Source organism: Numenius arquata, chromosome 10 (assembly GCF_964106895.1).
Source record: "Numenius arquata chromosome 10, bNumArq3.hap1.1, whole genome shotgun sequence".
Taxonomy (NCBI): Eukaryota; Metazoa; Chordata; class Aves; order Charadriiformes; family Scolopacidae; genus Numenius; species Numenius arquata.
In genome coordinates, this window is record NC_133585.1 from 40026757 (window position 1) to 40051590 (window position 24834).

Consider the following 24834-nt stretch of genomic DNA (forward strand, 5'->3'; position numbering starts at 1 on the left):
AGGCAGGGAGGGGCGGTGGGGCTGCTGCCTGCTCGGTGTCGTTATAGGCGTGAAATAAGGCGGGGGGAGGCGGGAAATGAAAGACTGGAAAGAACGGGTGACCTCAAACCGCAGGCTGGCAGCTATTAATGCAAGCGCTGGCAGCCACCCAGCCATGCCATTTGGCCACTGGCCAGGGGGTGAGTGAGCTCCCGTGGTCCCAGCCAGCCAAAAAACCCAGCCTCAGGCTCTGGCATGCTGATACTGCTGGTCCCTTGCCTTGCGACCACCCCGTTTCCTGGACAGTGGTGGGGGTAGACCCCAGTCCCGGCCCCCTGAGAGCAGACAGTGTGTGCTAAACCACCATAGAAACGTTGCAAAGCTCTGGTGGGGACAGCGGGGACTTGGGCAAGACCGGGGAAACTGGCAGCTGGCACCTGGATGCAGCACGGGGCCACCCAAGAGGAGCCAGCTTCATCCCAGTGGGGTGGGCAAAGGCAGGGAGCAGGCAGCAAAAACCCTTGTGCCCACCAAAAGAAAACTGTCTCCCTTCGGCATCCTTCATATCTGGATACAACTAGGGAGAAAAAGCATTTTAAAGAGATTTTGAAAGAGCTGGAGACCCAAGGCAGATGTCACCAGAGGCAATGGTTTCCATTCTCCAGTAGGAACAGGGAAGGGCTGGCAGAAGGTATGTCCAAAAAGGGACATCTCACTGGATGTATATCCTCTGCTCTCAGTGTAGCTGTATCACACCTTCCCTGGGGGAGGCCCAGAGACCTGTGTGGCCAGGCAGATGTCACCCCCAGATGTGGCCAGGCAGAGCTAGCTGTGCCACGGTGACCAGGCAGATGTGGCCCTAACAATTAGAACAGGCAGAGGTGGCCACGCAGAGGGGGCCAGGTAGTTGAGGCAAGGTGGCCCTACTGATGAGACCAGGAAGAGGTGGTCCTGCTGAGGTGACCATGCTGATGAGACCGGGCAGGGGTGATCAGGCAGATGTGACCACTCAGAGGTGACCAGGCAGGTGTGGCCCTACTGACGAGGCAAAGCAGAGGTGACCGTGCCAACAAGACCACGCAGAGGTGACCATGCAGGTGTGGCTCCACTGAGGTGACTATGTCGATGAGTCCAGGCAGTGGCAGCTAAGCAGAGGTGGCCATGCTGATGAGAGCAGGCAGGGGAGATCAGGCAGAGGTGGTCAGGCAAAGCTGATCAGGCAGGTGTGGCCCTACTGAGGTGGCCATGCTGATGAGACCAGGCAGAGGTGGTCAGGCAGAGGTAGCCCTGCTCAGGTGACCATGCTGATGAGACCAGCAGATGGCAGCTGGAGCCTGAGGACAGTGCCTGGCAGGAATGTTCAAGGCCTCCCACAGCCCAGCCCTTGGCACCCCGGCACCCAGCTCAAGCGTGGGGTTTGCACCCAATGCCACTGTGGGGAGCGGTGGCTGTGTCCAGCCCTGCCCTCTTCTCAGAAACCTCCTCCTTCCCATGGAAACATGCAGCACCTTCAAGTCAAGTAAGTCAAAATAAGGATGGGAGACCAGCGGCAGGGAAATTATCACGCAGTTCCCACGGCGCCAAGTTCCTGCAGCGATAACAGCATTATTTTTCCTCCTCCCAAGCAGAGAAAGGGTTTCACGGAGAGCTGAGGTGCCCGATGTACGGCAGGGCAGCCGGCACCCTGGCTGCTCCAGAAATGGCAGCTGAGTTAGATTTTGTGTCCCGCTGTTTTAGGCCCGGAGCCAGGATCCATCCAGAGAAAACGCCACACAATGCAGCAGAATAGATGGCTGCGTAACCCCTGTTAAAGACGGCTCGGCCATGGCCCGGGTTCAAGCACATCCTTTTTCATAGCGAGTGTGCAAAAGCCCGAAGAAGATGAGTTCACCCTGAAAACATTTCACCTGCAGCAAAACACTTTCCAAAAGGAAAGAGGTAAGAAAATGGCACTTGTGCCTCCTGCTGTGCCGCAGGTGGCTCCTGGTTGGGTCCTTTGGGCACCGGGAGCTGCATTTTGTGAGCTCTTCATGCCGTGGAAAGGCAGGGCCATGGCTGCCCAGCTCTGGCCTGGCTCCCCATGATGCAGGTACCTGGAGTGTCCCCTGCCGTGAGCCCTGGATGTGGCAGTTGGCGGTGCTCAGCCATGAGGACAGGCAGGGGCAGCCCCATTCAGCCGTGGCAGGAGATGGCCTCTGCCCCACATCCCCCTGGGAGAAGAGGGATGTCCTAGCAAGGTACACACAGCATTTGTTTCTTTAAAATTCAGGAAAGAGCCAGCATGAGCCCTGAGGAAGGACAGGGCCAAGGGACAATGCCACAGGGTACCCCGAGCTCCCGCCCTGATGCCACCAGTTGGGACAAGAGCACCCCGTGCCCGTTGTGTGATGCCCACTAACAGTGTCCTACGCTTGAGGCTGGCTCCTGGTGGGGTCCTCAGCACCCAGTACCAGTGTTGGGTGCCCAGTGCCTTACCCCAAGGGTGTCCCAGACCCAGTGTCACCACCCAATCCCAGTGCCCGTCCCCGCTATGGACTGCCCAGCGCCTGGTACCCTACGGCCGGTCCCTGATACCCACTGCTGATGCCCTGCATCCTATACCCGCTGCCCCGCCGCGGTCCCCGGTGCCGGCAGGTGCCGCTGTGCGACCGGCGCTGGACCCGGGGGGGCGGTGGCGGCGGCGGGGGGGGCCGGACCGGGGCGGCGGCGGCGGGCGGGCAGCTGGGCCGGGCGGTGCGTCCCTCCCGCCGCGGCTGCCAGCCCCGCCGGCACCATGGGCTGCTGCTGCCGCCTCCTCCTCGCCCTCCTCCTCCTCCCGGCAGGTAAGCACGGGCCGCCGCACCGGGATGGGGAGGGGGAGGGTACCGGGGACGCCCGCTGTCGGGCTGGGAGAGATGCGATGGGGACGGGGGGGGGGGGAAAGCAGCCCCCGCCTTGCCGGAGGCAGCCCGGATCCCCCCCGAGAGAAGCAGGATGCCCGGGGGAGGGCTCCGCAGAGCACCCCCCACACTGGTCCCCACTCACACACACGCTGTGCCCACGGCCACCAGGACACCAGTAGGGCTGGGGGGCGAGAGGCATTTTGCCCCTCTCTCCCCAGCCGGGTCCCTGGCTGATTCTGAAGCTGGGGTGCAGGAGGACAACTTCAGCGGACCACCAGCATCTCCTTGCGGGCAGGCCCCCTGCCCGGGCTGGAGCTCACGTCCCCAGCCTCGCATCCCCCTTCCCAGCATGGTCCCTGCTTTGAATGAGCTTTTATTGCTCACCCTGGCCTTGAGCAGGGACTCCTGCACACCCAGCACCTGGCACTTTCCCCAACCAGCTGAAGGCATGTCTCTCCTCCTGCTTCCCGGCAATATCAACCCCCCCATTTCATAGAAACACCCCGTTTGACATCTCTTGCCCACTAAGACAGTCAGAGGAGACAGTTCAGTCCCTGGCTGGTGCGACAGGGAGCACTTTCAAATGACAGCATGCACAGGTTATCCCTCTGTCCAGGCTGGGTTTTTAATAAACAACATGAAGAGCTGCTTGCTCAGAAACATGACAAACACACTTGCATAACCGAGCGACGGGGACGCGCACGAGGAGAAACACATCGGGCAAAGCTGTTATTATTAAATGGCTCTTGGCGTGCAGCAGAGCAGCGCGAGGGGACGAGGCTGGGTGAGGTTTGGAGCTACCTGCGAAAGCCCGCAGCCAGCAGCCATGTCCCCAAAACAGCAGCCGAGGAAGGCCACGTCTGCAGGAGCAGCAAACCATCAGCAAACCAAGCAGGTTGCCCAGGGAAGCTGTGGGTGCCCCATCCCTGGAGGTGTTCAAGGCCAGATTGGACGGGGCTTTGAGCTACCTGCTCTAGTGGAAGGTGTCCATGCCCATGGCAGGGGGGTTGGAACTGGGTGGTCTTTAAGGTCCATCCCTTCAACCCAAACCGTTCTATGATAACTCTATGATCATCCTGGACCACATCAGCTTGAGGGAGATCTTCCCCTGTTAAGTGACCCCACTAGTGCAAGAGGAGGGAGAGCTGGCTCAATCCTTCTCCTTGTAACGGAGGAGTTTACCAACAAGCTCTTGTTTTGGTACTTTCCAAGCAAGTGCATTTGGGAGGGGTGGGTATGAACCTCCATTTTGCTCCACAGGGATGCCACTCGCCTCCTTTACGGGCTTCTGCCTGGCCACAATTTGGCCACTGCCTTGGCGAGCCACTTGAAAGCAGCCAGCCTCTGCTGGGAGTCAGCTCTCAGCCACTTTGGGGTTGGGAGGCGGGTTTTTCCCAGCGCCTGGGTCAAACCCAAAGCTGTTCCCACGACCATCCCTCCCTAAAGCACCAACGCCAGCGAGGCTTGGCACAAGAGCCGGGAAAGATTTCCCTGGAGTACACTTCCCATGGCTCTCAGGCTGCTCCCAAACACCCTCAAAGCCAGAATCTTTTGGATGCTTTCTACTACTTCTTTGTCCCCATAGAAATAATACTTAAAATATATATATTTATTACCAGTGAGAAAACAAAGAGCATGATTTAAATATGCTTCGAGCTCATTCTTCTGGACTTAGTGACAGAGAGGACGTCACTGGGCAGGAGTAAAATGAGATTGGGCTTTGCCTGGCCACCTAATGAAATAATAGCATCTTGTACAAGGAAGTTTTTATCCTATTATTACTTTGTACTCTGGATGGAAATTCAAACCTGCTTTCCTGACATGATGCCTGGCGCCATACAAACACCCAGTTGCTGCAGCCCTGAGCCCACTTTCCCCTTTAGCAATCCACTGCTCCCCAGCTGGCAGCTGAGATGTTTTAAAGTACCTGCAAGAAGCAGCTTTTAGCTTTAAAGGCTTCAGGTGCTCCTGCAAGGACCCTCCGGGGAGAAAAAGCTGCTTTTTGGGGGTCTCTGGAGCCTGGCACATGGGCTGCTTTGAGCTGCCACAGAGGAGACAATGCTTTGAGTGCTCCCGGACCCGCTCCCCAGTATGTGAGCTGAAGGACAGGGGAGATGGGTAGTTAATTATCCCCTGTCCCAGCCCAAACAAACAAGTTTTGGCCTCTAATATTAGAGGATGCTCAGAAATTCCTCTGCTGAACCTGATGGCTTCCCCTCCTGGGGGAGGCTGGGATGGGGCTGACATGCATTGAAAACTGCACCTAGAAGCAGTAATTAGCAGCTAGCCAGGAAAATTATTTAGCTGCTGTGGTGTCACTTGGGCAGAGCTGCTGTTTGCAACATGCCTATCTGGCTCGAGAGCCGTATCCAAGAAAATCCTGGGAAAGTGTACAGTGAGGGGGCCCAAGCCCAGCTGCAGGGGCAGGCAGGTCCCTCTGCCAGCATCCCAGCCCAATGAGCTGACAAATGTTTTCTCCTCCCGTGGTGTAACATCCCAGGGAAATAAGCACAGCGTAACACACGTTTGCATGTTTCAAAAATAAAACATGCACCATCTAAAGTAATTTTTTTTTTTTTTTTATATCAAGCAAAAAATCATTTTGGAAAGAGCTGGTGTTGTAAAGTAGTGCTTTTAATGAGGGCAAAGCTCACACCAAGAGGAAAGGTTCCCACACTGCTCAGCAGCCTCATTATGCCCAGCAATCAGCTAAAGCCACCATGCAAGGTGACAGCCTGCCAGCACACCCCAAGGAGTGGGACAGGGCTCTGCCAGCCAGAGGTTGTCTGGGAATGAAGAAGCTTTCCACCCCAGGTGTCCCCCAGACACCTCTGTATGGGTTGACCAGAAGTCACAGGTTGCTTTGTCACTCTCGGAAAAAAAATCCGTCTAAATACTACTTTTCAACTTCTTTTCTGCTATAATTTCATGGCAACATCAGGATAAAGTGCTTAATGTGTTGAATAATTAAGCAACACCTGGTGATGGGGGGAAACATCACGTTTTCTTTGCATGGAGGGTGGTGTGGCCACCAAACTCTGCAGCTGCTGTGAAGGGCGGGTTTGTTGTGCAACAAACAGCTCTTGCTGCTGGGTTTGGACATTAGGGCAGATGGTTGCCTAAGGAGGTCTTGGACACTCACCCCAGGCTTCCCTAGTCAAGGAAGGAGCTGGTCATAGGGACCGTGCAGCAGGCTGGCAACCATCTTTATTTTAAAAGTTGGCATGATCATTTTTAGCTGGGAAGAGCAGCGACTGCAGGGTGGTGAAGCTGTCTGCCTGGTTCCTCAAGAGCAATCTGCCTGCAGCAGCTTCCCTCAGGGGCTGAAAAGCATGCAAGAGCAAGCCAGGCCCCCCTGTTAGCTCCTTCCTCCCATGCAATAGCCTGGAGAAGAGCAGCTGCTGCTCCCAAGCCAGGCTGTAACCCACCAGCCAGTAAAGACCTCACTTGGAGCCTCTCCTTGCCAGCTTGCCCAAAGCCCCCAGCTTTATCTGTTTGGCCACGTGGACTTTGCTCTTGCCTTTTGCAAAAGGCAGGCTATGCATCTACACGAGATGCTGGTACAACACCTACCTCCAGGAAGGTGGATACTGATGGGTTTGCTCAGCAGCAACCCCTGGGGGGCTGCATCCTCATGGAGGGCTGCCAAGGGACGTCCCCAGGGTGCCCTGGCCAGCTGCATGTTTGGAATGGCCTCTCCCCCAGAGATGGGGCCACTGGATGGTGAGGGGCACATGGAGACAGCACATTGATTTCCATTGCATAGCTGTTTCTCTTAGCTACAGAAAGCTTCAGGCTTTGGAGCAATTAGACCTAAACCACTTAACGACCATGCAGCAGAAGAAAACTAATCACGCAGGAAGCCAGCTCGGCTTGCCAGTAAATCACAAGCAACTGCAGATTTATTTGATCTGACAGCCTTGACTTCTTTACGCAGTTGTTGGATAGCTTTGCCTTTTAGCTGTTGGTGTTTCTGGCCCCTGATTTTCTCACTTGGTTTCTTCCTCCCTTCACAACTGGTTTTATACCGTCGCCGACACAACCTGACGTTGAAAAGGAAAGTGATACAGCAGGAGCTGAGCAGGCAGCAAGGAAGCAGCACATCACCCAGGGGTGCTCCTGCTGCTGCTAGCATTATAGGTCACCAGCAAGCACATGTGGCGCCGGAGGTTTGCTATAGACCTGGAGAGCCACTATGTTGGCCTCGGTTTATTCTAAGCTCGACTCTTGGGGACAGAGATGTCCGCATGAGTTGCCGTTTCCCAGTACCAACCTGGCTGGGTGCTCCCTATGAGATGGTGTGGGAAGGTTGTTGGGTCTGAGCCAGAGCTCAGGCCCTGCAGAGCTGCTCCCAGATCACCCCATCATCCTCATTTCTTGGGGATAACAAAACAGGGCTCTGCAGCAGTGCCCTAGAGGAGCTGAGATGTGAGCTCAATACCAAAGACAACCACCATATCATCCTTCTTCCTCTGCTGTATCAGTGCAGAGCTTAGTCAGACCCTTATTTACTGCAAATGGAACCCTCCAACCAGAGCAGAGAGATGAGCAACACCAAAGCCCAAATTACATGGTGACAGAGAAGGTGAGGCAGCCCAGCGCTGAACAGCTTGAAAAACAAGTTGAACCCAAAGCAAGAAGCAGCTTTATTTAGTTTTAGCCACTACAATGGGACCTTTAGCCATCCACAGCTAGATACTACCAGTTTTATAGCTAAACAGAAATAGCACAGTAAAAGTTACACCTGAGCAGGAGCAGGGGGGAAGGGAACTGCAAAAAACAGCACAAGGTGTGAGAATCCCCAGCCACAGAAACCAAACCCAAGCCAACAAGGCCATGAACAGGAAGTCCTTACCCTATATTTAAACATAAATTGTTTTACTGCTCTGCATGACTTAACCCGGTAATAAACCAACGCACGCTGCAGGATCAGGAGACAGGATTGCTCTATCGTCATTAATTGGTGAGAACCAACACAATACAGGACCTGACCTGCAGAAGGTCAAAAAACATTCTGCATCACCCAACACAGCATCCAGACTGAGCCATGCAAACTTACCTTGGTTTTTAGGGCCCAGTTGCTCCTCTGAAAAAGTTGAAAGAAGAACTCACCCCTGTGGACTTGCTTTCCCTCACTAGCACTATCATTTACAATTAATTACCTATAATTATTTTCCTATACTCTTAGCAGTCCTGAGCAGAAAGGACACAGCTCCAGCCCCGAGCTTTTATGTTGGAACCCCCAAGTGTGCTAGTAGCCCCTAGTCACCCTGATGAACCTTGCCTGGGACCCCCAGTGCTCACCCCACTGGGTCGGGACCTCCATTTAAGCTCAGGCTCAGGTCCTCACTGCTTGTCTCAACTGAGTGGTGGATGCATATGCCTGTGGTATTGGGTGGTATTTTTTGGATCTGTGTTGTCAGTAGGTTGTTTCTAACCTCTTCTTCCTCGGTTTGGACTGATGTTCTGACTTGGTTTCTAATTTTGTTTTCTCTGTTGACCCCAAATCTAATGTGCTCTCTTGTTTTGAGCAGAGGATGGGACTATATCAGCATCCTTTTTTATCTATCCTGGATACATCTTGTAGGTATGCAGTAAGATTACTGTTGACTTCCGCTTTCAAAAGCAGAGATCATAAGCTGAACATGTTGCTTAGGTATGGTTTTGTTCAGGTGCTTTTGTTAGTACCTGCCCCAGAAGCAGCTGCTGAGTGGTACCCAACCTTGCTGCATAAGCAAGGTCTGTGTGGGTGCTCACCAGACCTCCTTGTTGCAGTGGCTTATTCCCCATCTGTTGTTGTATTTCTTGTTCAGAAAGGGTGGTTAGATTCCATGTGTAAGTACAGTCAGGATAAGCTGCTGGGAGGGATAAGAATGCAATAATATTAATGTTACAGAAACCTATGTTATCCCTAGGGCCTTAGCTGCTAGAGGAGCATCACCTGCTGCAGCTGGGGTGTGGGTGCCTTAGTTAATTCAGGATGAGAGCACTACTGTGTGTGGTGAGTGGGTTAGGTCATGGGGACCTTCTGGTAGTTAGCCCAGATGTGATGAGTCATGAAGCAAAGCTCGTTGACAGCTCCATCTCTGCCTTATCAGTGGATGTTTGTTTGCTGCGGCATGGCTGCTCCATCTGATGTCATTCACTTGGGCTAGAGATGTTCTCTTGTTTTTATGCGGTGTTTCAGCTGGCAGAACAATTTAAAATCTTGCTGTGATGGCTTCTGGAGTGCCTGAGAAATGTGTTGCTGGAGAGGCTGCCAGCCCAGGTCTTGTTCCCAAGCAGAGCATGAGAAGCATTCAGCTTCTGCAAGGGTGAGACCTCCACCTTTGCATGGCTTGCAGAAGCCAGCAGAACAGCATGCAAATGGGAGAGGGAGATAATCCATCAGGTGGATCGTTCATTTCTTGGGTTGGTGGGTGATTATGATTAATATTCCCTAAGAGCAAAATATTTGAATTACAGGGATTTGGGGTTTTCTTTTCTTGGCTTCTTCCCATATTCTGAAGGAAGGCAACGTAGAAAAAGGACCTTTCAACGCTCACATGTGGCTGCAAAGTGTGACACTGCAGTTTTCCTAGGCATTTACCATGTCCTGGCAGTCCCTTGCCTGCCTCTGCTCTGAGCTGGATTCTAGGGGGGTGGTCAACTGCCTTAAGTGAATTAGATGGGCAAATTCCACAGGGCCGAGCTATGCTCAGCATCCTCTGATAGCTGACACCCTTCAGTCCCTCTGACAACCCCTGTTTGAGGTTTTTTTAGCCATTGAAGTCATGTGGTCCTAAAAGAAGTTTTCTAGTGTTTTGGGTTTTTTTGTCCCTTGTTCCAGTGCACTGCTCTGGTTCCTGCTCACAGCTGCAGCTCCTACAAGACCAGGTGTTGGAGAAACAAGGAAACCCCCACCCTGGCTTTTTCCCACCCACTCACCCCCCCTTTTCAGATGTGTTGGTAGAGGACTGGGCTTGCAGACAGGCTGGGTGATCTGGCCACCCAGCTCCCTGGGGACAGGCAGCCCCCACCTGTAGTGCAGGCTGTCCACGAGCTGGGTGCAGTGGCGTGAGGACATGTGGAGCTATCAGCCAAGGAGGTCCTCAGCAAGGTCCTTTTTGTCCCCTCATCCTAACTTGGCTGAGAACCAGCCTGCATTGCCTCTGGGATCCTGGCTGGGCTTTCCCCACAGTGCCAAGGGGCACAGCCTGCACGTGAGGGGGTGATGGGCTGTGGGTCAGGGCTGGACCCCAGGGCAGTTGCTGGGTCCCAGATGACCCAATGGAGGTGATGGCTCAGGGGAACAAGAGGACAGCAGAGGGCTGGCACAGGCAGGGTTTGCTAGCAGAGATTAATGCAGCACTATTGATCTGGAAACCAAAGCTTGGCTGGCAAGGAAGCTGCAGGAGCAGGGGGAGATAGGGAGAACCAGGGCTGCCTTCGGCTGTGCTTGCTCTCCTGGGAAATATCCCTGTGACTTGTGACCTTCTTGGCTGGGAACGCTCAGCCAGCGGCCAAGGATTGTTCCTGCATCCAGTTTTGGCTCACTCTCTGAATTTATACCCCTTAGATATTATCGGAAACTTCCTGACTCATCCTGGCTAGCAGTATTGCCTGCTTTTTGAGGTCCTCACTGGTTTGCTTCCGAAGTTCAAGCAGATCATGAGAGCTCTGCTGACCCAAAGCACAAGCAAGCAACATGGGAAGGCTTTGCAGAGAGGTAGTAAGCTGCTTGTGTCCAAGAGATGCTGGAAGCATCTACATTTACAGAGAAGTAATAAACTTGCAAGGTGCCACCAGCCCTAAGATGGTCCTGCTGTGCTTGATATAACAGCAACATGTCATGCTGTGGGCTGCAGAAGCTACCTGTTGGAGAAGCTACACATCTGAAATGCCAAGGTGTGATGGAGAAAGGATTATTTTACAGAATACAGACAGATGTTGAACACTGATCTGAAGAACACCAAGCGTCAAGGGATGTTTGGTCTAGGTTTCTCAGCACTTCCAGCATCCTCTGCTACCCCAGGGCAGGTGATTTCTACCCTGGCTGAGACATCTCCAGTGTAGACCTCTTTAAACATGTGATGAGTGTTCTGTTCAGGCCTTGCATGAGCTGGAAGCTGCTCTTGGCAATGCCATGTCAGGTCAACTGGGTACCTTCAGGCAGCGTTGCGGAGGTTGAGGGGTTTGCTGTTGCAATAGCATTTGCGGTGATGATGCCTTGCATCACTGCTGACTTGGTGTTGGTGTAGCTTGTGTGGGGGGGGAAATAATCCAGTTATCTAAGGCCAGAAGTGTGGGCACGGGGATGCTGGTGGAGCATGCTGGGCCAGAGTACTTGGATTCTTCACTCCTGCCTTTATGTCAGTGTGTTGCTGATACACCTTTCCACCCATGCATCTCTAAAGCAGACCTGCCCTCTGGCAGAGACCATGCCTCCTCTTGTCTAAGACCCAGGATGGCTGCATGGTGTTAAATCCTTGAGAAAGGCCCTGTTGCTCAATGCTCCTCATGAAACCAGCCAGGGATTTCGTGTCCCAGCCGTGGCCATGAAAACCAGTGGGCTGTGCTCTCCCGGGGTTGTGGCTGATGGCACCTTCAGCTCCTGCCCTGTGGGAGGTTGTGGGCTAACATTGCCTGCTAGAAATGGCACTTGTGCCTTCTTTATCTTAAAAAAGGAGATGCAGTTTTGACAGCCTCCCTTCTTTGTACTCTGCCACCTGTTCCCCAAATGAGAGTGTTAGCAAGACCATATGGGGATGCTTCAACCCAGCCAAGAAAGGGCAAGGGGGGGTTACCTATGTAAAAGCAAAAAGAGCACAAATCAACCGCTTGCACCTCAATATCAACATGCTGAGGAGGCAGATTCTTGCAGCTTATTTCTGGCCACTGAAAGTGATGTACTAAATGTTGGTCCCTAACAGATGTTGCTGTAGGTGCTTTGCAGGTCCCACCACACTGGCATAGGACTTGACACTTGCTCCCTGTGGCACATCAGCGTGGAGAGCTATGCAAGGGGATGGAGCAGCACAAGGGATAATTGGTTTTATGGTGTTGCAGGGGCCAAACTGAGCAAGTGAGCCCCCAGCCTCTGCAGGAGGAAGGGACAGGATGAGTGGGGACCCGTCAGGTTTGTTGGATGGAGCCAGCGCTGTGGGCAGGCTTTGTCTGGATGAGATGCTGTGGGTGAAGCCAAGCTGTGAAAACCAGTGCATTCATCTGAACTAATGGCTTCTAAGCTCAGGATTATCACAGCAATGCAGCTCAAGTTCACATGCCAGTAACTCCCAGGCATTAGCCAGGGAGCCTGAGATGTAGAGGTCTTGGGATGAGGAGATATCAGAGTGCCCAGTTGACAGCAGAAGCGTTGCAGGAGCCTGGTGTGATTTGGGAAGCTGGGAAGGAGGAGGTGGGATGTCTGTGTGCTTCCCTGCTGCTGTGGTTGGGCTGGGCGTGGAAATCAGGATGCTGAGCCAGGTGGCCTATTTGGTAACCGGACTCCAGCTTGTCATCCATCTCCTCTCCCTTATCCTAAGGTCTGTCAGCCTTGTGCCTCAGCAGACCGAGAGCCTGTGGTGGGTGAAAGCTCAGGCATCTCCAAGTGCCTGTCCCTGGGAGAAGAGCACTCGTGGCACCAGTCCCACTTCCCAGACCCTCCTGCCTGGGAAATGAGGTCTACCACAGGGATCTCTACAGGGCCAGGAGAAAAAGTTTTAGACTTGTGCTTTTAAATGCCTTGAGCTCTTGTAGAAGCCATGCCCCAGAGCTGGCTTTAAATGCCCGGACAGGCATATGTTTGCAGTTTCTAGACAGAAAATGCCTTCATGAAAGGTTGTGCTATGTACCCAGTGCCTGTCGCCGTGTGCTGGAGGCCCTTAGCTGAGATGTCCCTTCTTCTGTCCTCCTCCACTGAAGAAGTGTGGGTTAAGTGAAGCCGTATGAGACACCTGCAGCCTTCTGTTTGTGCTGATAGCTGAAAACACCCAAAAACATGGTTTAGTGAGTCCCTGCTCACGGGTGCTGCATCCCACCATTTCCACCCACCACAGGAGTTCCATCCCACCACAGGAGTTTCTGTGTCTCCTTCAGCATGAGGTGCTGTCTGTGCCCTGGGAGCCTTGTGGCTCTCCTGGGTGCTTAGCAGTGAGGGGCTTTGCTGGAGGACCCTCTGCTCCCACATTTGAGTCCTTCCCGTGCCACTCTTTCTTGGTGCAGCTTTATGTGTAGTAAGAGTCGCATGGTGGGCCAGCAACCGCTCTGTTCCATCTAAAACACAACTCTGGTGCAGATTGGGACCTTTGTTACTACCTTGGGTGTCACCTGCATGGGTGGCATTTCAGTTTGACTTCAGGGGGACAGCAGATTTTGCTGTGGTGGTTGACAATATCTCCTTGGAGGGTGGCTTGGTGATGGGGAGGAGAGCCTTATGTGCCCACCAGCGATGCCGAGCCGTGTATGATCTGCAAGCCCCTACTCACAAAGATCTACCAAGATAGTTGTCTCTGTTCTCACTGCTGTTGTTTTTTACTTATATAAGCACCAAGCTCCTGTCTCTGGAGTTGAGGTGGGAGTTTGGTTTCAGGGTTCCCACAAAATCAGCATCTTGCTGAGTGTTTTTTGTCCTCCGTGTTCATGTAATAATTAGTTTTTTGCAGCTTGTTTGCACCGGAGCAAGTTCTTGCTCTTCCCAGTGCTGGGCTTGGGATGCTCTGGGGGTGTAAATAAATGAATGCATGGGAATAAAAATCCCTCCTGATGTCACTTAGTGTTGGGATGCTCTTCCCTGGGCCCAGCAGTGCCGAGGGAGCTAGTTGCTAGTGCTGGTCCAGTGCTGAGTTTAACCTTGGAGAGTAGAAAGAAGAGGGGGGCGGGGAGAAGCCCCAGCAGAGTGCTGGTGAGGAGAGAGGAAAAAATGACTCATCTTCATGCTAAGAAATGGAGACAAATGAATGAATACACAAGGAAATGGGGGGAGAGAAGAAAGAGGCATCTTGTGTTATCATTCCCAGCTGCGTGGTGGTTGCTGCTGAGGAGGATCTTGCTCCCCTGCTGCTTTGCCGGCTGCTGGGAGGAGATGCTGGGAGGAGATGCTGGGAAGATGGAGGAGGTGACTGGGGACGGGGGAGGGATCCCAACCTTGGGGAAAAACGGTGCTGACCCATGCTGGGGCAAGTGGTCTGGTTTAAACCTCACCTCTAGCTACACAGAGATGTTTCCCTTATCTTTATTTTTAGATGGCTCTCAGCATTTTAAAAACAATAAACTTATTTCCAGCTTCATTCCCAAGCCCTTAAGTGTTCACCCAAACCCCACATTGCCCCAAGGATTTTCCTATTATTAATACTTCTTTGTCTCACTCCTAGGACTGGGCAATGACTCCACAGCATCACCCCTTGCCCCCACCAGCCCTCCCTTCCCCTCAGAGAGGATCCCAGTGGGGCCGGGCTCCAGGGATGCAGTTTCAGTCTCCACACCAGCTTCTGGCCAGCCCTCGCTACCCATGTCCACAGGACCTTCCAGAGATGGGGTGTCCCCCAGGCTAGCGGAGAGGGATGGCCACAATGCTACTCCCACGGCAGCACTGTCCCCTGCTCCTGCCTCCGTCAATGTGAGCTCCATCATTGCAACCACCATCACCACAGCAGACAGCCCATCCGTATCTTCCAACCCCAGCTTGGTGCCACCAATCTTGGAGACAGCCCCAGGTCTTCGGACAGCAAATACTGCCACCTTGGCAAGAGGCACGATGGATCTGGGGGCAGCTGCCAGCCCCACGGGTATACCTCCTTCATCATCATCATCGTCATCCTCTTCCCTCCCCACCAGCGACCTGTACTCATCCACTGGGATGGTCTTGTCCCCAACATCTGTCCTCGTGAGACCCAGCACCACCCAGCCACCAGCGCTGACTAAGGAATTCCCTTCTCTGGGGACACTGGCCATGGCATCAAGCCTGGCTGTGGAGCCAACATCCCCCCCAGAGACCGTGACGAGCCCCACCACAGTCAAGGCCATGACCATGGACAAAACCACCCTGTCCACTGGAGTCACCATGGAAGAGGTCCCGCGTGCCTTGAGTGCAGGTGAGCACCACCACTCTCCATATGCATATATAGATATAATATCACCCTCAAGGTGCTTAGATAAGAGGGGCGGACCACCCGAATTGGAAGGGAAGAGGTGTCAACTTTCTGAGAGCACCAATCAGCAACAGCTGAGCTTTCCTGCAGGAGCCTATGTTATCTGCTCCACTGGTGGAGACAAGGAGCCATAGATACCAAACCTCAGTTGCCTGGAGGTGTGAATAAAATCCTTAGTTGCAAATTTTACTTGAAACGCATAAGGATGAGAGGAAACAAGTGCCTGGATGGTGGGTACAGCCTGAGTTAGGAAGATGTAGGTTTTTCTTCTCCGTCCTGGAGACTCGCTAATCTGATACTAGCTTTCACCTGTCCTCTTCTGCAAGCTCGGATAGCTTAAAAGTGCTTCATAAGGCCAGAAAAGGGAAGGATCTGGAGCATTTTCTAGCCTTGGCTCAGCACTAAATGTTGCCTGGTGAAGGGAGGAGCATCAGGGAAAAAAAGCAGAGCCCAGCTGTGTTTTACCCCTGCCTTTATGAGAAGGGGGTCACGGCAAAAACATAGAGGTGCCCAGCATCCTCTGCAGGAACTTTGGGGAGCAGAGAGGGGATGTGTGTTGTTGTCGTTCTCCGCCCCCGAGATGGCTGGCATGGGTGTATTGGGAGCAGCTGGGGTGTGGGGTGGGTGTGATGGGGCTGGGACTCTGGGGAGAGGGGAGCTGAGCACTGCCCTTTCTGATGGATCCTCCACAGGGAGCATTGTGGCCATAACTGTGACAGTCATCGTGGTGGTGGTGCTGGTTTTCGGAGCGGCGGCGTACCTCAAGATCAGGTAAGGCTGTTTTTGGGGCACCTGCTTGGCGGGGTGCTTGAGTTGTGGTCCCCCCCGGGGCTGCAGCCCCTCTCACCATGGCAAGGGGGATGCTCAGGGGCAAAGCCCTGGGGAGATGCTGTCCCCAAACCCGGTGGGGTGAGGTGCAGCCTCCTGTCCCAGCACAGCTGCATTTTCTACCACATCTATGTTGAAAAGCAGAGTTTTTCTTCCTTGTTTTACAACAGCCTCCCTCAAATGCTGGAGACACTGTTCAGCATAGTCATAACCAGTAATTATCCCTAGGGCAAGCTGCTGCCACGGGTCTTGCTGTGCCTTAGACAATAAACAGCAGCACAGCCCAGCGCTGAGCATCTGTAATGAGGCTTTGCTGACAACTGAGATGAGCAAAAGTCTTGTTTTAATTCCCTAGCATATCCCACTCTGGTTCAAAGGGGACAAAATCTTGCCTGGGCTTATTTGCTGTCCTGGTGCATCCTGCTGAAATATCCCAAAGCTTGTCCCAGTGAGGACTTGCATGCATTATTTATTTATTTTTTGCCCCACGGTAAAATAACTAATAAACCACCAAAGCAACCAGTAACACCGGGTGGTTTGCTTTCCCTTGGCAGGCACTCCTCCTATGGCAGGCTTTTGGATGACCATGACTATGGCTCCTGGGGCAACTACAACAACCCTCTCTACGACGACTCCTAGCAGGGATGAGGAAAAAATATTAAAAAAAAAAAATCCTTAATTTATAAGCGCTTCTGCAGCAGAACATCCGCTGTCAAGGAGATGCCCAGGTGCCAAGCCACTGCTGTGGGCAGGATGACGGCGGGTCCGGTGGACGACAGGCAACCAGAGGGCAGGTGTGCAGTGCCTACAATAAACCTGAATTTTGGCGTTTGTGTAGGAAACTCTGGGTCCTGGGGCACATTGGCCACTTGGTTTCAAGGCAAGGGAACCCAAATTCCCCAAGGGGAAGGGGTGGGGGAAGGTAAAGGGAGAGGATGGAGGTTCAGCCAGCCCAACAGCTTGGGGTGAGGACATGGGGGCTGCTGAGCCAGAGCCAGCAGCGGGCAGGGGTATCCCGTGCTTTTACAAGCCTCTTTCTCCAAAATCACCTCCCTACATCACCCCACTGTGAAATCCTTTGGCTTTCCTTGCCAGGAACCATGAGCAGTTACAGGGCTGCTCCATCACTGCTCCCTTTATTTTTCTGTGGGTGCTTCTGTGCAGAAGCTCGTAATTTCATTTTTTCTTCCATTTAATTGTGGGTTTTTTTCCCCAAACACAGCCTGGGAGCCTGTGGGAAGGTGCACTGACCACCCACGCTCCTGGGCCGAGAGGTGCCCCATTTCACACACGTGGGTGCTTGCTCTGCAGCTTTATTTTTAATCCTTGAAAGACTTCACTAAAATACAGCGAAGGGGTGGGTTTTTTTTTAATCCCCCATTTATGTGTTCAGCTACTGGTGTGTGAAGCTGGGGGGGTGGCTGAGGGCAGGGCTGGTTTGGGGAGGGGATGCTCATCCCAGCCCCCAGCCCCTCACTTGGCCACTTCTTGGCCACTGGCCCTTGGCAAGATGGTGGCACAATTGAGTTCCTGGAGGCGTTTTGGGGAAGGCAGCAGCACCTCTCTGCAGGTAGAGATGTGCCAGTTCACAGTGTTTTATGTCCCTGCTCTTAATTGCTGACTGTTTTCTTGCACGGGGAGGGCATGAGGTTCATCGGGGTATCCTCCAAGATACCTCTTTGCTACAGCTAAAGCCCTGGAGCAGCGGGGCTTCTATGGGGAGGGAAACCAAGAAGAAGCTGCCGTTCTCTATGGGATGCAAACAGGAGAGGCTCGAGCTGCTATCTCACCTGAAACACAGGCTTTGGTTTGCTCTGGGTTAATCGGCGGCAGCGCAGGCTGGGAAACAGGCTCTGCCGTCCTCGGCTGCTAAACAAAGTGTTCTGGGGAACATCAAAGCTCTGGGTGTTTGCATGATTGCTTCCTGCAACAGATGCATCATCTCTTGATTTTCATCAAGTGAGTGTAATAAAGGTGGCCAGCACCACAACAGCCACCTGAAAAGGCCAGGAGAAATGAGAGCATTTCCTCCAGCCCTGTTTCCCAAAATGAAATGCAGTCATTACACATTTTCCTTTTCCTTCCTAGCCTTTTTCAGCCTCTTCAGTGGCTCATCCTTTCACCTTCCTTTTTATATTAGCGTTGGTTGTGTGGCTCAACAGCAAGACTTCAGTCTCTCCAGCTGAGCTGTGGATACTGAGCTGTTCCTGGCTCTCTCTTGGTTCAAGTGGTGTAGAAACGGAGAATAAAGCAGCAAATGGTTGTTTCACCTTCAAACAACAGCCAGCCCGGGAAACTGTTGGGGCTGGGAGCATATATGGGGTGAGATTTATGGTAGGACTGCTCTGTATCCTGAGCTACAGCTCAATACTGTCCAGTAACAGCAAAGTACAGACATTAAAAAAACCCAAAACATCCCAAACTATTAAAAAAATCACTCACTTTGCTCAAATACCGGCTGCTAAAATCAGTGAGAGAATAAAGGAAGAGGAAAAGCCATTACCCTCATTTAAAAAAACCCCAACAATTCCCCAGGGGAATAAATTCTTTTTTCACGAAGGAGAACAGAAATCGGGTGTCACCTTCTACAGGACGCTGTGAGTTTCTAGGAGGAAGGCTTGGCCAAGAAATTAAACCAGGCCTCATCAGTGTGGTCTAATTTCACATGCAAACTCACACCTCATCTCTGCATGAGCAGCAAGAACCGGAGGCGCCGTCTCATCCCCAGCGCCACCAGGCTGCGTGTCCACAAGGCTGGCACATGGGGCCCACTTTCCTGCTCAACCCTACGCTTGGATGCTTAAAAGTGTATTAATGTCTCTTGCCTACAACACAAGGAAGAGGCTATATGTATTTTTCCCAGGCTGAAAAGAGATTCCTTGATTCCCACAAGAGCCTGGGACCAGAAACCATCGCCAGTGCCTTTTCTTTGCTCCCCAGCACGGTGTTAGCAGCCAGGCAAAGCCTCTGCCCGAAAGCAGTCGCCAAACAGGTAAGGTAAAAGAAGAAAGGATGGACATCCCATCTCCTGACACGGCTCAAGCCTCCCAAGCCCATCGCTGGGTGATAAAGGGCTTCTTGCAAAACCGCTTGTATTTTTTAATGGTGCTCGCCACTGTGGGTGGAGAGGAAGGCGTGAGGACATTACCCGCTGACTCTGAGCAGCAAATCATAAACAAATGCGTCACATTCATCCCCATAGTTTGGAAACAGAGCCAAAAACATCAGCTCTGTGCTGTGGTACCACTCCCGTGACTCAGAGCATCCTCCAGAACATGAAAGGGGTAAGCGAAGCTGAGCCAGGCTCCCAGCTCGGGGCCAAAACCAGCTGGGGAAGGGCTGGGTACTGCAGGGTATGGCCCAGAAAGCTCCAAGGCACCGCTGGGTGAAACCCGGCATCAGATAAAAGCTACAGGGGTGGAAGTGGGGACCATGAGTGAGATGCAGGGATTCCCTGACCCTGCCAACACAAGGATGGTGCAGGTCAGCCCTCTGCACTGCCTCAGGGGTGTTTAGTAAGTTGCTCTGCAAAGAATAAAGATCTGGGAGTTATTCCAGCTAACCCCTTGTAAAGCCCAGAGCTCTCCCCAAGCCACTCCGGCCCCTCTGCTGAACTCAGACAGCCCTATCCCATCGCACCTGCCCAAAACCACGGAGTTAAATTCAGCTGCCTGCTGGATTTGGGGACTTTATGGGCACCAGGAGATGGGGTCTGTTGGAGGAAGGATGCTGTGCAGGCAGTTCTCATACGGGGCAGGGGGGGCCGGTGCTGAGACCGCACCAAAGGGCTTTCCTGGGTGACCACACCACAGATACACCTAACTTTATATTTCATTTATTCACACTGCATCCACTCTGCGACACGGAAGATGCGTTTATATCTACAGCACTGGGTCAGCAAGGGCCAAGGCGCAAGGCAGCCTGAAAAATAACAGGTGTGCTTACCAAGTGGGAAAAGCACTTTATTATCGGGGAAGATGATGCCCCCAAAGGGAGGAGGCCTGTGTTCAAGGCAATGGTTGCAAACACCCCTCTCATCTTCCCACCTCAGACCCTCCAGCTTACCCAGGGATTTCTGTCCTCCCCTACTACTATGGCAGGGAAGAAGGGGAAAAAAAAACATCCAGGACATGCCATAAAAGTAAAGACTTTCTTTTTTTCTTCTCTTTAAAAAAAAAAAAAAAAAGATGAGGAAAACTCTCTGCCATCAGCTTGTTTTATTTACAAAAATAGCAAAACCCCATTTTTCCCAAAGGCTTCCCACCTCCCCCCTCTTTGGCTCAATTTAATCTCAGAGATATTTTATTTATATAGCAAAAATAGTTCGCATAGGTCCGTGCAGAACATCCCATTCCCCCAGCCTTTCAGGCAGCAGCAGAGCCTGGCAGCAGCGCTGCAGATGACACAATCCCTCTCCAGGTCTCCTGCCTTGCCCCCTACCAGAGAGCCGGCAAGCTGCTTTCATCACCATTTCTAGGCTCCCTCTGGCCTCCCTAATTGTGCTTTTGTTTTGCTCATTTGTGAATATGCTAATATCTCATCAACATGTTTCCATGTGCCATCTTCTCAGACTCTTGGTGGTATTAATGGAGTAAGTATTAATGACTTATTAGCAGAGATAGCTCTTGGTTGCAGACTCCAGGAGCAATAAAGCTCGTTAGATGAAGTAATTACCCCCTAGAGCAGGGCACTATAAGCACGCAGCAACTCAGAGCAGAGCTGAAGGCATCGCCTTGTCTTTCTTTGCACTGCGTGTTCCTACAGCTCCAACCTCCAACAACAATCACTTCCCCCAAAAACACGCTGGAAATTTTGCAATGTGAGGACCAAACATCACTGAATTAGTTTCTGTAGCTCATTTAATGCACGCCCCTGGTTTGCTGTCATCATCAGGGGCCGCTCCTATTCAAAGGTCACTTCTCAAGCAACAGGCAGCTCAGCAACATTCTCTCCTTTGGCTCTCCTGGCTCACAACTACCTCCAATAAAACCGCTTGACCTTCACCCCATCCTGCTTGTCTTCCTGGATGCTATAGAAAGATTTGTGCATTTTTATTTTCAGCCCTTTATTTTATTTCTCAGCCAAGAGCATCCTCAGGCACCCAAAGCAAGCTAAGACCCAGATGGGGAGGTCTTCTGCTCCCCATTGCCCCAGCACACCCAGAGCAGGGTGAAGGTCTGAGCTTTGGCAAGCAGCTCTGCCTGGGTCAATGGGCACAACTAGGAGCCATCAGCCTCTGGTGGGACTTTACCTTCAGGTCAGCCCAAGGGCTTACTGGAGCCCATCCACCACCCTGCCACCTCCACTGTTCCCAAAAGCTACTGCCACTCGCCAGCAGCTACAAACAGCCAGGAGCTCCAGGTGTTTAACTTCTTACTCTATTTTGCCAACAAAACTACTTGGAAGCACAACCAGAAAAATAAGTGTTGAAGGCCTAACCCCTTCTCACAAGTCTTCAGCTAATCCATCATTTTACAGTTATTTCACAGGTTTAGAAAGGTGGTTTTTTTCCATAGAGCACCCAGACTTCTTCCACCCACCCTATCCATCTGCTCAGATGGGCAGCAGCTGTGGTACAGGGACCTGGACTTGCAACTCCGTCAGCCCTGAGGGACCCCTGACCTCAAAAGCCATAGGAGATGAGCGAGAGGAAGAAAATGGCAGGCGGCCAGCACCCCAAGGTCCCCCAGAGGCTCTGCTCCAGCCTCCGCCACCCAGACTGGAGCCAGCTCCTTGCAAAAGCTACAGGAATCGGTCCAGGGATCAGAGAGCAACTATTTTATGACAGCATAAAGGGCCATGTTAGAAGACCCACGTGCAAACTCCCCCCCCAACTCCAACTAGGACCATCAAGGAGAAAAAGCAAGGAAACCACCCTGTTTCCAGCGCAGAGGTGCCGGCACAGCCCCAGGCTAAGCCAGCCCTGCTTGGAGCTAGAGAGACAGATGCTCTGCTAGCACTCTGAGTTATAAATAGCATGACACGATGAGCCTTTCCCTAATTGTGTTCTTTCCAGTTGGAAAGGAAAAACAGATGGTTTCTCTGCAGCCGGGCAGGGGCAAGACATCAGCCTTGGCCCTGGGGAAGCCAGGGCTCTCCTGCTGCGGGACAGGGGTTTTTAAGCCTGCACAGCTTCAGGAAAGGGTCTTCTCCTACCCAAGAGCACTCCCTGCCTTTCCCTGAGACCTCCCAGGGATGCAGATTGAAAACACACGCTGCAGCTGCTTCAGTAGAGCCCAGGCTGGGGTTTCACAGCCACTGCCACCAGCCGAGCATCCACCAGCTCTGGGGTACCAGCCCAGCAACCCTTCAGCTCCAGCCTTGCACCCACACACCCGTCTCCGGGCACTCTGCCAGCTTGAAAGGCTCTACAGGAGGTTTCAAATGCAATACCCCTACTTCCCCCACAAATTACGTTACTGGACCCAAGGCCATCAGACCGCAATAAGCTGCTTTCTGCCAGCAAGCCAAGAACCACATCAGAGTCATTAAACCTGTCCTTCCAGCCCAGAATTAGGGGTCCCCTTTCCTCACCGCTCCCGAGCCACCACCCTGCACCTTCACACAGGGATGGAGGGCTCAGCCGAGCCCCTGGTCCTGCATCGTTCCGCTCATTAGCTTAACGAGTCCCTCTCCCGAGTTTTGCATACTTGGGCAGGCCCTGGCTTTATTAATAGCTCCGCTGACCTTGCTTGTGCCTGCGGTCCTTGCGCCTGCTGGAACACAACATTTTTCCCACAAGGCAGTGATAATTCCATCTGCTCCTGATTTTGCCCTAGGCCGGCAAGCAAGGCTTGATTTTGGGTGGCAGCATGGGATCTCGCTGCCCTGCCCTGCAGCATTAGGGACAGCTTTCCGACAGCTCCCTTAGCCAGCGTGCAAGCCCTGGCCAAGCCACCGCACTGGCTTCATCCCAGAACCACCGCATCCCTCCAGTCCAAGCATCCATCCTGCTCCCAGCTGCTTGGACACATCCAAACTCAGGCAGCATATGGTAGAATGGAGATGGGTGGCACTGTGCCTGCCCCAAGGTCAATGTCATGTCTCTCTCCTTGATGCCAGCCCACAGCAAGAATGGACAGCAACACCAGCTCACCCTTGGAGCCACCACAGGTCTGACTGCCCCCCAACCTGCCCTGCATCCACCCACAGAGGCTGAGCAGACCCTGCTGCACCATCAGCACAGAGGGGCCAGGATGCAGGGGACCGGCATCCCTGGAGTTTCCAGTCCCTGGGAGGACAGGATTAAACCCCAGGAATGTGGAAATGAAGCCCACTTTGCCCAACAACACCGTTCACGTGCTGCTATACAGGACTGGACTGTACCCAGCATCTTCATGGGACAGGGCAGCAGAGCTCAGTGAAGCACCTTCCATCCCATACAGCACCTCCCCTCCCGCCTTTGTCCCCTACATTTATCTTTATCACCTCGGAAAGCCATTCGTTTTTCTGATGCGCATTGCAATTTATTTCCCTGGCACAGGGAGTTAGGGGCTCGGAGCCAAGCTGAAATGCATGATACAGCGGTCCAGCTGGTGGCATCGGGTTCCCCAGATGCATACCCCCCCCCCGCACTGTGCAGAGGTAAATACCAAAAGCAGGAGAACAAAAAGTCAAAATCAGCTGGATCCCACTCCCAATATCATTTTCCCTCTTAACCCAATGCAAAAGTCCAGCTGGGGAGGGAGCTCAGCTCAACTAAGGGTTTTCTTTCAGCCTCCTCTTGTGATTGGAACCCAAATAGGAATATTTCCAGCTGGGATAAAATTAGCTTCCCATTTAGCATCAAATCTGCCTGGTTGTGGACTGGACCCACACAGTTTTACAATTAGCAACTTAGTCAAAGACTACTTCGCTATTGAGTTTTCCAGAGTTGGCTTCCCAGCTGTGCCACGATATTATTTATCAGCTAAATGAACTGACAGTACTTTTGCAGGGGAAAAAAAAAGACCAACAAAACCAAAAAAACCCAACTCACAAAGAGGAAACAATCTGCTGGTAACGCGCAGAGCGCTCTGGAAGGGATGGCTGAGAGATGTGCAGAAATTCAGCCTTGACCTTGGCAAGCCACAAGCCTGTGCTGTCCCCCCCTGCGCTCCCTGGCAGCGATACTCGCTGTCTGTCTGTCCCTCAGCCCCAGCCGATCCACTCATCCCTTAGCTGTCCCCGCTTGCATTTGCAAGGCCACCACCTCAGCAGCAGCCCTGGAACAGCATCTCTCTTTACATATATATTTCATCAAGTTAATGAACAAGTTGCTGGCATCTGTTTTTCCCCAGCAGCTGCTCGCAGGGACAATTTGCCTGCTCTGGTTTTTGTTTGGGTTTTTTTATGTGTGTTTTTATTTTCTCTTTTTTTTTTTTTTTTTATTTAATCAAGGCTGGATTGATGCTTGTAGCTGCCCCCAGCAGCATCTGCTGGGGTCATGTCCTGCATGGCCCGCAATCACTGGCAGCACTCAGGCTTTCATGGCCACAGTGCTCCTCTTGGAGGGAGAAGTCCTGTCAGAAAGACCCATGAAGTCTTTTGGACTTGGTGGGACAACAGCCTCCTTGCCCAAAGGCTCACTAGTACAGGCATCAGGGTGGCGACACTGCCCCCAGTTAGGGTGGGCAAGTCCAGCCCTTCCTAAGGAGATGGTGTGACCTTGCAGTCTCCATTTCTCCACCTGCCAGCACAAATCCTTAGAGACATGTAAAAGGCAAGTTACTGCTTGTGTCCTCCACCTCCAGCAGCACTTGAGATGCACTCAGCGTCTCACCACCTTCTGAAGGCCACAGCTACCAGGTGCCAACGAAGCCAGGCTTGAGCCTCATCCACACAGGGAGCATAGATAGTACCTACAATGAGCCTGTGTCATGCAAGACTTGCTTGTGAGGAACCCAAAAGAGTGTTCTGCTTACAGAGCAGCAGAAGGTGGGGCCACCTCTGCCATCAACCCAGAGCAGTCAGCACCTAGCCACACTGCCACATGCATCTGCAGAGACAGCCTGCCCCAGTTTTGAAGCCCACGAGAG

General features: G+C 52.7%; 1 protein-coding gene across 1 annotated transcript; it reads left to right on the forward strand.

The window, feature by feature from the left end:
- Window positions 1–2749: 2749 nt before the first annotated feature.
- PARM1 (prostate androgen-regulated mucin-like protein 1) lies at window positions 2750–16656 on the forward strand. The gene is made up of 4 exons (XM_074155151.1): window positions 2750–2801; window positions 14213–14932; window positions 15682–15760; window positions 16372–16656. Exons 1-4 carry the CDS (start codon window positions 2753–2755, stop codon window positions 16454–16456), a joined length of 933 nt encoding a protein of 310 aa, XP_074011252.1. The 5' UTR covers window positions 2750–2752; the 3' UTR covers window positions 16457–16656.
- Window positions 16657–24834: the final 8178 nt, after the last annotated feature.